Source organism: Pristiophorus japonicus, chromosome 6, assembly GCF_044704955.1.
Source record: "Pristiophorus japonicus isolate sPriJap1 chromosome 6, sPriJap1.hap1, whole genome shotgun sequence".
NCBI lineage: Eukaryota > Metazoa > Chordata > Chondrichthyes > Pristiophoridae > Pristiophorus > Pristiophorus japonicus.
Genome location: NC_091982.1, coordinates 160169139 through 160182362, shown reverse-complemented (window position 1 = coordinate 160182362; position 13224 = coordinate 160169139). Strand labels below are relative to the sequence as shown.

Sequence of the window (13224 nt, the reverse complement as noted above, 5' to 3'; positions counted from 1 at the left end):
TAGCAAATAGAGCTATAAATCAGCAAGGAGAAATATTTAAAACAGAAGTTGAAAAGAGGGCTATTAAAGGTAAGGAAAGTGAGCAGGAAATTGGGACTATACTAAGTGGTGCCTGTGGAAGACCTGATGAGCCAAATGGTTTGTTCTATGTTGTATAATTCGATGATTCTATCATTCTGAGAGTTCACTCATTTTCTTTTATGGTGGGCGGTGGGGTGGAGGGTTGCAGGAGAAACAAAAGTAGAAGAGTGGAAACAGAATTATTTAAGAAAGAAATGAAGGCACAGTTGGAATGAAAGTCAGCAAAAGTGAAGGCAGTGTAGGAGTGATGTTCACTTTGATCGAGGGTTGCAGGAAGACAAGTTTGGGAACATTATTTAGGTTTCTTATCATTTCTTGTGTTTGTTTACGGACAGTACAGACCAGACGACAGTGTCATTTTAAATGCTGTCTTTTTGTTTACAGCTTGCGGTTATTCCAGAAGTTTGACACATTTCGAATCCTCGTGTGTGGCGGAGATGGCAGTGTTGGATGGGTGCTGTCTGAAATCGATAGCCTCAATCTCCACAAACAGGTATTGATTGGAGCAAGAGGCACAATAACAATCTGCATTAGCTGCTGGTCATGGTCTCTAGCTACGTAAATCCAGAGTGAGAAAAGGCAATCAACTCCAAAGAGAGTCCATGTCTGATTCTATCAGTGGGCCCATCCACCCATTCCTTCCAGAATCGGCCTGATTATTCTGTTATTAGGTCACCCAGTCCAGCTCCATTTTGATTCCATGTCTGATAATTCTGTCTTGGGGCCCATCATTTCACTCCTTGTATTGTTATAAGAGGCTACATTTGAGAGTGGTCTGGTACAAGAGGTTTAGGTTGGTGAGATACAGGAGGTTGAGGGTGGGGAGGTACAGGAGGTTGAGGTGGTGAGGTGCAGGAGGTTGGGTGGGGTGGTACAGGAGGTTGAGGATGGGGAGGTACAGGAGGTTGGGGTTGAGGGTGGTGGGGTACAGGAGGTTGAGGATGGTAGGGTACAGGAGGTTGAGGTGGTGAGGTTCAGGAGGTTGAAGGTGGGGAGGTCCAGGAGGTTGAGGTGGGGAGGTACTGGAGGTTGAGGTGGTGAGGTACAGGAGGTTGGGGTGGTGAGGTACAGGAGGTTGGGATGGGGAGGTACAGGAGGTTGAGGTGGTGAGGTACAGGAGGTTGAGGGTGGTGAGGTACAGGAGGTTGAGGTGGGGAGGTACAGGAGGTTGAAGGTGGTGAGGTACAGGAGGTTGAAGGTGGTGAGGTACAGGAGGTTGAGGGTGGTGAGGTACAGGAGGTTGAGGTCGTGAAGTACAGGAGGTTGGGGTGGGGAGGTACAGGAGGTTGAGGGTGGAGAGGTACAGGAGGTTGGAGTTGAGGGTGGTGGGGTACAGGGGGTTGAGGGTGGTAGGGTACAGGAGGTTGAGGTGGTGAGGTTCAGGAGGTTGAGGTGGTGGGGTACAGGAGGTTGAGGGTGTGGAGGTCCAGGAGGTTGAGGTGGTGAGGTACAGGAGGTTGAGGGTGGTGAGGTACAGGAGGTTGAGGTGGGGAGGTACAGGAGATTGAGGTGGGGAGGTACAGGAGGTTGAGGTGGTGAGGTACAGGAGGTTGGGGTGGGGAGGTACAGGAGGTTGAGGTGGGGAGGTACAGGAGGTTGAGGTGGTGAGGTACAGGAGGTTGGGGTGGGGAGGTACAGGAGGTTGAGGTTGTGAGGTACAGGAGGTTGAGGGTGGTGAGGTACTGGAGGTTGAGGTGGTGAGGTACAGGAGGTTGGGGTGGGGAGGTACAGGAGGTTGAGGTGGTGAGATACAGGAGGTTGAGGTGGGGAGGTACAGGAGGTTGAGGTGGTGAGATACAGGAGGTTGAGGTGGTGAGATACAGGAGGTTGAGGTGGGGAGGTACAGGAGGTTGAGGTGGTGAGGTACATGAAGTTGAGGTGGTGAGGTACAGGAGGTTGGGGTGGGGAGGTACAGGAGGTTGAGGGTGGTGAGGTACAGGAGGTTGAGGGTGGTGAGGTACAGGAGGTTGAGGGTGGTGAGGTACAGGAGGTTGAGGTGGGGAGGTACAGGAAGTTGAGGGTGGGGAGGTCCAGGAGGTTGGGGTGGGGAGGTACAGGAGGTTGAGGTGGTGGGGTACAGGAGGTTGAGGGTGGGGAGGTCCAGGAGGTTGAGGATGGGGAGGTACAGGAGGTTGGGGTTGAGGGTGGTGGGGTACAGGAGGTTGAGGGGGTAGGGTACAGGAGGTTGAAGGTGGGGAGGTCCAGGAGGTTGAGGTGGGGAGGTACTGGAGGTTGAGGTGGTGAGGTACAGGAGGTTGGGGTGGGGAGGTACAGGAGGTTGGGGTGGGGAGGTACAGGAGGTTGAGGTGGTGGGGTACAGGAGGTTGAGGGTGTGGAGGTCCAGGAGGTTGAGGTGGTGAGGTACAGGAGGTTGAGGGTGGTGAGGTACAGGAGGTTGAGGTGGGGAGGTACAGGAGATTGAGGTGGGGAGGTACAGGAGGTTGGGGTGGGGAGGTACAGGAGGTTGGGGTGGGGAGGTACAGGAGGTTGAGGTGGGGAGGTACAGGAGGTTGAGGTGGTGAGGTACAGGAGGTTGGGGTGGGGAGGTACAGGAGGTTGAGGTTGTGAGGTACAGGAGGTTGAGGGTGGTGAGGTACTGGAGGTTGAGGTGGTGAGGTACAGGAGGTTGGGGTGGGGAGGTACAGGAGGTTGAGGTGGTGAGATACAGGAGGTTGAGGTGGGGAGGTACAGGAGGTTGAGGTGGTGAGATACAGGAGGTTGAGGTGGTGAGATACAGGAGGTTGAGGTGGGGAGGTACAGGAGGTTGAGGTGGGGAGGTACAGGAGGTTGAGGTGGTGAGGTACAGGAGGTTGGGGTGGGGAGGTACAGGAGGTTGAGGGTGGTGAGGTACAGGAGGTTGAGGGTGGTGAGGTACAGGAGGTTGAGGGTGGTGAGGTACAGGAGGTTGAGGGTGGTGAGGTACAGGAGGTTGAGGTGGGGAGGTACAGGAGGTTGAGGGTGGGGAGGTCCAGGAGGTTGGGGTGGGGAGGTACAGGAGGTTGAGGTGGTGGGGTACAGGAGGTTGAGGGTGGGGAGGTCCAGGAGGTTGAGGATGGGGAGGTACAGGAGGTTGGGGTTGAGGGTGGTGGGGTACGGGAGGTTGAGGGGGTAGGGTACAGGAGGTTGAAGGTGGGGAGGTCCAGGAGGTTGAGGTGGGGAGGTACTGGAGGTTGAGGTGGGGAGGTACAGGAGGTTGGGGTGGGGAGGTACAGGAGGTTGGGGTGGGGAGGTACAGGAGGTTGAGGTGGTGAGTTACAGGAGGTTGAGGTGGTGAGGTACATGAGGTTGAGGTGGTGAGGTACAGGAGGTTGGGGTGGGGAGGTACAGGAGGTTGAGGTGGTGAGATACAGGAGGTTGAGAGTGGTGAGGTACAGGAGGTTGAGGTGGGGAGGTACAGGAAGTTGAGGTGGTGAGGTACAGGAGGTTGAAGGTGGGGAGGTACAGGAGGTTGAGGGTGGTGAGGTACAGGAGGTTGAGGGTGGTGAGGTACAGGAGGTTGAGGTCGTGAAGTACAGGAGGTTGGGGTGGGGAGGTACAGAAGGTTGAGGGTGGAGAGGTACGAGGTTGAGGGTGAGGAGGTGCAGGAGGTTGAGGTTAAGGGTGGTGAGGTACAGGAGGTTGAGGTTAAGGGTGGTGAGGTATAGGAGGTCAAGTTTAAGACTGGTGAGGTATAGGAGGTTGAGGGTGGGGAGCTGCAGGAGGTTGAGGTGGTGTGTTCCTGGAAATTGCTGACTCTTCAGTCAGTTTTTAAAAAAAATAACTTTCGATCTTTTTCAGTGCCAGATGGGAGTGCTGCCTTTGGGTACAGGGAATGACCTGGCACGAGTGCTGGGGTGGGGATCAGCCTGCGATGACGACACACAGCTCCCTCAAATCCTGGAGAAACTGGAACGAGCCAGTACAAAAATGCTGGATAGGTGAGAAAATCGTTTGAGAATTCAGTGGGTTTCCTTTATGTTATTACATCAGTGGGACGTGGATCCTGTATCCCTCCTTTCTGTTGATTTCACTTGAATGCACAAGTGTGCAACACCACATTGCCACTTCAGTACTTGGAAACGCAATGACTTCACCACCTTTGATCTTGGGAGGGGAACAGCAGATCAGGGTTCCTGCTGCTGATCACAAGTGCACGTATGTGGATGTTGCGTGAGGAAAGGATTGGGCATGGCGGTGACGCCCTCTCGCAGTCAAGTAGTCTGCTGACACCCTTAGGCTCAGACACTTGCTGATGCTTGTGGAACTGTTACCCCAGGATGGGTCAATGCTGACAAGGAGGCGAGGAGATAAGAAAATCTGCACCAAGCTATAGACGTGTATGATAGAAGCAAAAATGGTCAGTGATTGAGAAAAGATGGAAGAATGTTTACTGCATAAATAACAAAACGTCACAGCAGTGTGGATGTGTCTTGAGACAACAGCAAGCATTGCGGACTCCTGGGACATGCCGTCCGGCAGCTTGAGTTCACAATCTCGGAAAAACCGGCCCAGGGAATGGGGGAGGGCGCGATGGTGCAGCAATCGGGAAGCAAACGAGGGCCAGGTAACAGGCATTTCTCCTGCATATGTGAGAGGCTATTTACTGAGTGCGCACAGGTTAACTCCCGTTAGTTCTTCCTAAAGGTTTGGAAGAAAGGCACTTGCCTTCCTAACTATGAGCTTGGGAATAGTGCATGGTACTGAGAAAAGGATAATGGTGCGTCGTAAGGGTGGGCGAGTAATGGTGCATATTATGGAGGAGGGTATTAGTGCATGGTATGGGGACGGTACTGGGTAAAGGGTGCATGATATGGGGGGAGAGTAATCGTGCACCTTATGGGTGGAAGGGGAATGGTGCATGCTACAGGGAGAAGAATAATGGTGCATGGTATAAGAGGCCAGGGTAATGATGCATAATTGAGGGGAACATTGTAACCTAGAATGATGCACTGCAGCTGAGAAAATGGGAAACCCATAGGCAATATCTAATCGCAATATTAATGTTTACAGATGGGGTATTATGGTTTACGAGACAAAAGTTGCACGACATTCCTCATCTTCAATAGGGACTGAGGATTTCAGTGATGATTTGGAGGTAAGGAGTTGCACAATATGAGTACAGCACACAATGCGTCAAAAACAATTGTCAGGTATTGCAAGGGTCAAGCTCGCACCATGGATATGAAGCAAAGTAATAATCTAGTCAGTCTTCAAACATTGTTCATTCAATAGTATTATGGAATGGTGGGGGGGGGGCAAATGCATTTCTTTATTCACAGATAAATGCTCATTTAGGGACGAAGTTGGTTTGTGACACTGGGCAGGTTACCCCTTAGTTCTTTCCACCGAAATCCACCCTAACTCTGTACAGCTACAGGGCTCATGTTCCATATATATCATAGTTGGTAGGGTGATAAACAACATTTTTTGTGTGGTGATAATAAGGGACGCAACAAATCCTGAAAATCTGAGAAGATTAAGGGAAGATTTGATAGGTGTTTAAAATGATAAAAGGTACAGATCAGATTGAATGGCAGAATAGATTCGAGGGGCTGAATAGTTTACTGCTATTCCGATATTTCTTCCTTTGTTCCGGGACAAGATAAACAGTGGCTTTTTCATTTTGTGCAAAGCTAAATGGGCTTTATTGTGAGGGCGACTGATTTAAATCTCAGTTTGTGCCCAATTTTCCTCAGGTACAGCAGATTTCATTCTACGAGGATTCGGTCGCGGCACACCTGTCAAAAATCCTGACATCGGATCAGCATTCGGTGGTAATATCATCAGCAAAGTGAGTACTGTGCAATAGCCAGCACCTGGACTACTGCCAGGACATGAAGGGGGAGAAACTCGGGAGTGCTCCAGTTGGGGGCGCTAAGTTTTAAAAGTTGAAAACATTAGCGGCAGGTGCTAATGTCTTTTAACTTTTTAAAATTTGGCATTTGCGCTCCAGGAAGGAAGTGGAGCGCCGCATTGAAAGACTCCTTCCCTCCCTTAAAGGAAAGGGCCATCGCTGGAGGCTCTGCAAAAGAAGAACTTATTGGACCTCAACAACAGCTGCAATCTGGCCCAATCAGCCCGATGCACTGCAGCAGAGTACCAGGCTGATCGATCGATCGCAGGGGGAGAAACTTGAAAAATAAATCACGAGCAATGTAAAAAAAAAATGTAATTACCTCGGCCACCTTGCCTTTAACCATCGCCCCCAAAGCGCCTGGCCTCCCGATAAATGCCTCCTGCGGTTGCCGGTGTTTTCGTCTGGCGATGCTGCAGGGGGTGGAACCCAAGTTCGGTCCGGGGCGATGCACATGGCGATGACGTTGCGATCTCCAGGCAAAGGAAATCAAGGCGCAACGCCATGCCGCCACCGCAAACCTCCCGCTGAATATGGTGGGAGTTGGGTAAGTGTTTAGTGCCTTGTTATCACTCCCCGGAGACGATAACGGGAGGTGCTAAGGAGGCCAATTTCTAGACCTAAGTTTACAAGTTTGAGTGGTTTCAACTATTCCTTCCTAAACTCTTCTCAATGTTTCATTTGACTGCAACTCTTCTTCCTCCGATCTCACTAACACTTGACCAGATAATAAAATTTGTGCCTTTTTTACAATTGTTCTGTATACTGAATCAACAACAGCTGAAACCTGTGGAACCAAAACTTATATGAAATAAGTAGATGCAAAATGAATGTTTTTAGTGCACGGCTATTTTGTCATCAAGAGCAGCTAAGCTATCGTGAACTTTGCAACCAAGGTCAGATGAAACGCAATAAAAGCAAAACAAAATGCTGTAGATACATAACTAAATATGTAAAATTGGAAGTTGAGGACGTGCTGTTGAATGCTGTAAATCCTTGAAGTTTTCAGTGGTCAAGAATGTGGCTTCTCAACCCCCAGTGCAGCCCACCAGTTGCTCTAATTCAACAAGGATCATAAGTGAGCAATAGCAAATCAACCCACAAAAAGAAGCATAGATGGTGGTTGGGTCGAGGTAGGTTTAGCGTGATGAAAACCAGCGGAGTCATCGAGAGGGTGCCAGCATGTGGTTACAAGCTGAGTGCACAAAGGTTCAGTCTGATTAACGTTGGGTCCTGATCTCTGCTTTGATCATCTACTTTCTCCTTGCAGAGTGCTTTGTGAAACGGTTAAAGATTTTGTTGCCCGAGTCGGGAAGGCTTATGAAAGGACGACAGAGAACTGCGAAGAATCGGAGACTATGGCGAGAAAGGTATGCAGGAAGAGCTGCACTGTCTGCCGCTTCAGTTTTCTCCCTTCAGTTTTCTCTCCTGGTGGCACTGACTCTTGTTGGGATACAGTCCCACAGACACCAACGCCCCCCTCTGACACTCACCCAAGTGGCCCATTCTTCATACGTGAGACCAGCCTGTGAATGTCAGTGTGCTATTCTTCTCCCTAGTCTCAGTGCTTTGCATTTGTCCATAGTAAATGTCACTTGCCACTCTAGCTCACTTTCCCACCGATCAAGATCCCTTTATAAGTGGTTGGCTTCTAACCTATTGTTTGAAACCTTCTACCACCCCAGTTTGTTGTCATGTGCCAACGTTTCTATGCTCAGCTCCAAATCATTTCTGTACACTGTAAGCAGCAAAGGCTGTATCTCTGATTCCCCATGACACCCCACTGGTGACCCCTTGCCATGTTGATGCAGCTCCTTTCCAATCAGCTCTTGCTGTCTCTGGTTTAGTCAATTTTTAGTCCACCTCACCAGCTTGCCTTCCCTAACACGCCTCCCGACCTTGTGGACTATCTCCGGGGTGCACAGTATCAAAAGCCTTGCTGAAATCTAAATATATCACATCCACAGAATTTCCATTACCAACAAGGTCTGTCATTTCTCAAAGAACTCCAGTAAATTTTTCGGCGAGCTCTCCCATGAATTCATGCTGACTCCCTCTGACTGTACCATACCTATCTCAGTGTTTCATTATCCCGGTTCAAGGATGCCTTCTAATACTTTACCCACAACAGATGTTAGGCTTACTGACCTGTAGTGGATGTCTCTTGGTCATTTAATATATTACATATTTAATATATAACAGTAGTCCCATTGTTTCCTTTTTCCCCTGCTTGCTGCGAATATCTTTCTAGAAATACTTGACATGTCTTCAGTAGTGCCTGCTATCCTAACCTCATTTTCTATTTTAGTTCTTGTGTCCAGCCTTATAACCTCCATTCTCTTGTTTTTATATTGATTCCACGCTAGCCTTAGCTTTATACTTTATGAACAATCTTGTCTTTACCCTTCCATTTTTGCTCACATTGATTTGTTCCTTCTTTCCTTAGTGGAACGCATTGTGCTGTGCTCTGTAGAATATTTCTAAACAATAGCCACTTTTCTTCCATACTTTTTTCCCTTAACAGTCCAGTCCATCCTCATCCCCCTCATAATCTACCTTTCTAAAATTGAATGTTTCTATTGTACTCATTATTTTGTCCATTATAAGCCTAAACTTAAACTGCGGCATATTGTGGTATCTGACTGTGACCTACTCTACCATCTCTTAGTATTTAACATCAGGTTCAATAGCATCCCTGCCCAGATGGGTTCCTTGACCAGTTATGCCATGTACCAGTCCATTAAGTCAAGGACCATGATTACACTATAATTGCATCCTTTAATGACTTTGCAGTTTATCCCTGGTAAATTGATGCCACCCATAATAACTGCATCTATTCCAGTACGTAATTATCAGATTTCACTAGAGCCTTCCTTATCCAATTCCTCCTCCTGGCATGGTGACTCCCAGCAGATGCGCATGGTTAGTTTCCTCCCCAACACGTCTTCCATCTTATCCACACTCAGTTTAGATGGGTCTAGCTCTTGCAAGCCATTTATTTTTCACATAAACCGCGACACTCCCAGTTTGTCTTGTCTATCAAATAATCTGTATTTTTCATGATGCCTCTGATATCACAGTTTCATTCTCCAGCAAGTACCTCCAAGTCTCCCATTTTATTTCAAACACTCCTGGCACTTAAATGTAGAACTTTCAGGTATTAATTTCTTCCACTTCCTGTAATGATGTGTTCATTTATTTTTCAATTATTCTCTGTACGCTCATATCCGTATGCATCTCATGCTTACTACTGTTATCAGTGTCTGCACCTCAACCATCAGCTACCAGCACCTGCTCTATACCATAAAATCCAACTTCTGTATCTTTTCTACATCCATCATTTTCACAGTAGGAGGCCATCCTGATATAGTCTTCCCTTAACTGCAGTGTTCTGTCCTAAAAGAAAAACTGGACTCGTTGCTGAAAACGCTCAGTGATGAATCCCAGGCCACGTCATCCCTACCAAACCCACCGCCCACAATTGCAGAAGAGCAGGAAGATGGTGAAACAACCAGCATCATGTGCGACCTTGCCGAGGACAGGCCGGCCTGCGCCCCCAGGCCGCAGATATTCCGCCCGAGAGAGCAGCTCATGCTGCGAGCAAACAGCTTGAAAAAGGCAATACGGCAGATCATAGAGCATGCGGAGAAAGGTGAGAAATCGGCGGCAGCTCACTGCACGGCTACTGGAGTCATTGTGCAGATATAGCCAGTCTTCAGGTACCCTGACCAGTTTGTACATGGATCCCAAGCCCTAGTTCTGTTGAATTAAAGACCAACAGCAGCCAAGATGAGAGATGATTCACTGTAACGTCCACATCTCTTCCTTTGATTGTAGAAACATTACAGGTTTAGTCTCGGGTCCTACCAGATTGAATTCTCCACAGAAATGTGGTTCATAAATCAACCAACATTTTAAATACAATAATGCAACATTAATTATTAATGGGCCTGAAATTCCGATAGAGATCTTCCCGTGGGCAAACTAAAGAAAAAAGGTAAAAAAACTGCGCACTTACCTGTTGCTGCTGTGTACGCTCGAACTTCCGAGCCTGAGGCCTTCACTCCTACTCATCGGAGCACGTGCACATCAGGACATGTGCAAGGCTGAACTGTACTCACATGGCTCTGGGCAGCCAATCAAGGTACAGTATTGTCTCATTCATAATAATGGGAACTCCGTAAGTTGGAGTTCCCATTATTATGAACGAGAACCCTCCCCCCATCCCCAAACACACACAAAATCAATAAAAAAATAGAAAAATACACGACATAGAATCATTTAAATTAAAGTTCTTATAAAAAATAATATTTTCCTGACTTTTTTTTGAAGATTCCTTAAAATAAACTTACCGTAGTGGGGAGGGCTTTTAACAAAGTATGTTTTCATATGTGTTTATTTAATTTAATTTTAATGTTTTTATGTATTTTTAAACACTTGCACCTGTAAAAGTAGGCTATATGCCTGCTTTTTCAGGCGCAAGATTTTTGAGGACATTTGCTGGGCAAGATATTCGTAAATATCGGAAATCTTGCCCTGCAAGTGTCCTCGCTCCTGATATGCGCGAGATCTGTCAAGCCAGAAACTTGACAGATCGGACAAGCCGGTTTTCAGCACATGCACATTGCGTGCTGAAACCCGGCTTTTCTGGTGCCTTCCTGGGTCCGTAAGAACTTTGTATGTTCTGGGACAAAGGAATTTCAGGGCCAATGTGTCTATGTGTGTCGGAGCAGTAACACGCACTGTGCGAAGGGAGTCTGACCACATATTGGGTCATTGTTAAGACCTCATAGTCAGTTTTAGTCTTGTTATTGAATAGATTAAATTATATGGTGTATGTTCTCTCTGCACTATCTAGCTGTGGATGAACAGAATGCACAGACACAGGATCAGGACGCTTACACCTTTGCTCTTTGCTCTGAGGAAGAAGGGAGAGAATCCCAAAACGAAGACAAGATCTCACTGCACTCTTCATATAGCACCAACATTAAAGGAAGGGTCTACCGGAAAGGTACTGAACTTTGATGTTTGCTCTAAACGTCTGATACGGTACATAGGCACAGTTGACATAGTCATTACAGGTTTCCCACGGCCTCTTCCATGGAAACATCTGGCTTGGGTCTGCGCCACAAGTTGGCACAGGTTCCAGGTTTTCAGGGGAAGCATGGGACTGTTCCAAGCGAAATAGAGAAAGGAAACAATGCGGAAACAGGGAAGAATGGAAAAGTAACAAGAGAAAAAAAAGAGAGGGGGATAGAGAGAGAGCGAGAGAAGAGGATTGTGAGGGAAAGAGGAGAGAAGTGAAAGGGCACCCCAACACCATAATCGTTATATCCTAAGGATAGGCTACTAGCACAAAGTGAGGCCTGTACACAGGAGTGGCATTGAAAGAGGTGTGGGACAGGAGTGGCAGTGGGGCAGGACCAGCACTAATTGAAATGTGGGTTAGGGTTGGTTTGATCAAGATTTGGGGGCAAGGCAATGCTGGGAGAGGTTTGGGGGAAAGTTACAGTGAACAAGACCAGTGTCTTGGGAGGTGTTGGAGCACTGAGAAGAGCTGAGGTTAAGGGTGCCATCGACTGGAACTGACTAAGGACTGGTGTCAGAAGTAGTGCTGACCAAGGACTAGGTGCAGGAGCCGCACTGTTCAAGGTCTGGGGACAGGAGTGCCACTGACTAATGTCAATGCAGATTGGCATTGGCCAAGGTCTTGGGACAAGGCTGACACCGAGCAATGTCTGGGGCCAGGTGTAGCACTGACTGAATTCCAGGGAGGGAAGAGACACTGACCGAGGTCTTGGGACCAGGGCAGTGCCGATCACTGGGAACAAGAGTGTCACTGACCAAGGTCTGAGGGTTGGAATGGCACTGACTGAGGTCTGGGAGCAGAAATGGCACTGATCTTGGTTTGATGTGTCTGCCTTTTTGCCTGAAGAATGTTGGAAAGTGCAAGGGAATAACAGGAAAATAAGTAAAATGGGGAAAAAGAACTTGGCATTTTACAAATGACTCTAACTTGGAAACTGGAAGCACAAAACTCAGTCTTTGGTTTTAGTTTCTCTAGGCTGCAGCCTATTCTATACTGTTTTCTGACGTGACTTTGCAACAAGTTCTCAAAATAAAGGAACACACAAATGAGCAGAAACTGATGACATTTGCCTTTAAGGTTTACATCACATTTCATTGAGATGGTCAGTGTGATTTGCTTGTTTGGGTCATTTCATGGTTCCGGTCATCATGTGTTTCTCATTAATTTATACATTTCTGAAGGGCGCTGCTTTTAGCGGTAAGGATTATTAGATTGTCTGTGTGGGTAACTCTTGCAGGATAGATGTGAGGATCTGGCAAAAAGTAACTCGAGACTGTTGTTTGTCCTCATTGTAGTGCCAAAGTCTCCCTGCGAGAGGAGGATCAGTAAAGGAAGCTTGTCCATCGGCAGCTCCTCCTCGCTTCCTACTCCAACAGCAAATCGAGACAACTTGCCAATGCTTAACTCCAAGATTCTTTACCCAAGTAAGTGATGGGATTAAACTTTATCAGCAGTGACACAGGGACCTCTAGTGGCCAAGTGAGTGGGAGCATCTCCTGCAGCAGCACTGAGCATTGCACAAGAAATGGTCCCAGACTTCATCTGTACTGTGTTTATCAAACTCAGCTGGAGCAGCAATAGGGATCTCAGTGTCCCTGGGCTACAGAGGGGGGAACCAGCCAGCATTCCTGCTGCTGATCGCTATTCAGAGATCTCTGCTGCAACATGTGCACTGGTGTGTATGGATGTTTAGTGCAGACAAAGCAGGCTCATCTGTGATGCCCCCTGTGGTCAAATATCCTGCTATTATTCACTATCTAGTCTTGTGCTGTTACTGACTGCACCATACAGCAATAATAACAACAACTTTTACTTATATAGCGCCTTTAACATAGTAAAACGTCCCATATAAAACAGCAGTGTTGCAGTGTTATAAAACAAAACAGATAAATTTGACACCGGGCCACATAAGAAGAAATTACAGCAGATGACCAAAAGCTTGTTTAAAGAGGTAGGTCTTAAGGAGTGTCTTAAAGGAGGAAAGAGAGGTAGAGAGGCATTGAGGTTTAGGGAGGGAGTTCCAGAACTTAGGGCCCAAGAAGCTGAAAGCACGGCCACCGATGACTGAGCGATTATAATCAGGAATGCTCAAGAGGGCAGAATTTGAGGAGCGCAGACATCCCGTGGGGGTGTGAGGCTGGAGGAGATTACAGAGATAGGGAGGGGCAAGGCAATGGAGGGATTTGTAAACAAGTATGAGAATTTTGAAATCGAGGCAATG

General features: G+C 47.7%; 1 protein-coding gene across 3 annotated transcripts in view; it reads left to right on the top strand.

Annotated features, from left to right (window-relative positions):
• Positions 1-13224, top strand: part of LOC139265841 (diacylglycerol kinase delta) — a 198208-nt gene that overhangs the window by 136689 nt on the left and 48295 nt on the right. For all 3 annotated transcript variants that reach the window (XM_070883343.1, XM_070883345.1, XM_070883344.1), the window contains exons 10-17: positions 466-574; positions 3859-3998; positions 5071-5155; positions 5757-5851; positions 7185-7284; positions 9302-9566; positions 10773-10925; positions 12299-12427. In XM_070883343.1, coding sequence (XP_070739444.1) covers positions 466-574; positions 3859-3998; positions 5071-5155; positions 5757-5851; positions 7185-7284; positions 9302-9566; positions 10773-10925; positions 12299-12427 — 1076 coding nt within the window. The remainder of the gene's footprint in view (positions 1-465; positions 575-3858; positions 3999-5070; positions 5156-5756; positions 5852-7184; positions 7285-9301; positions 9567-10772; positions 10926-12298; positions 12428-13224) is intronic.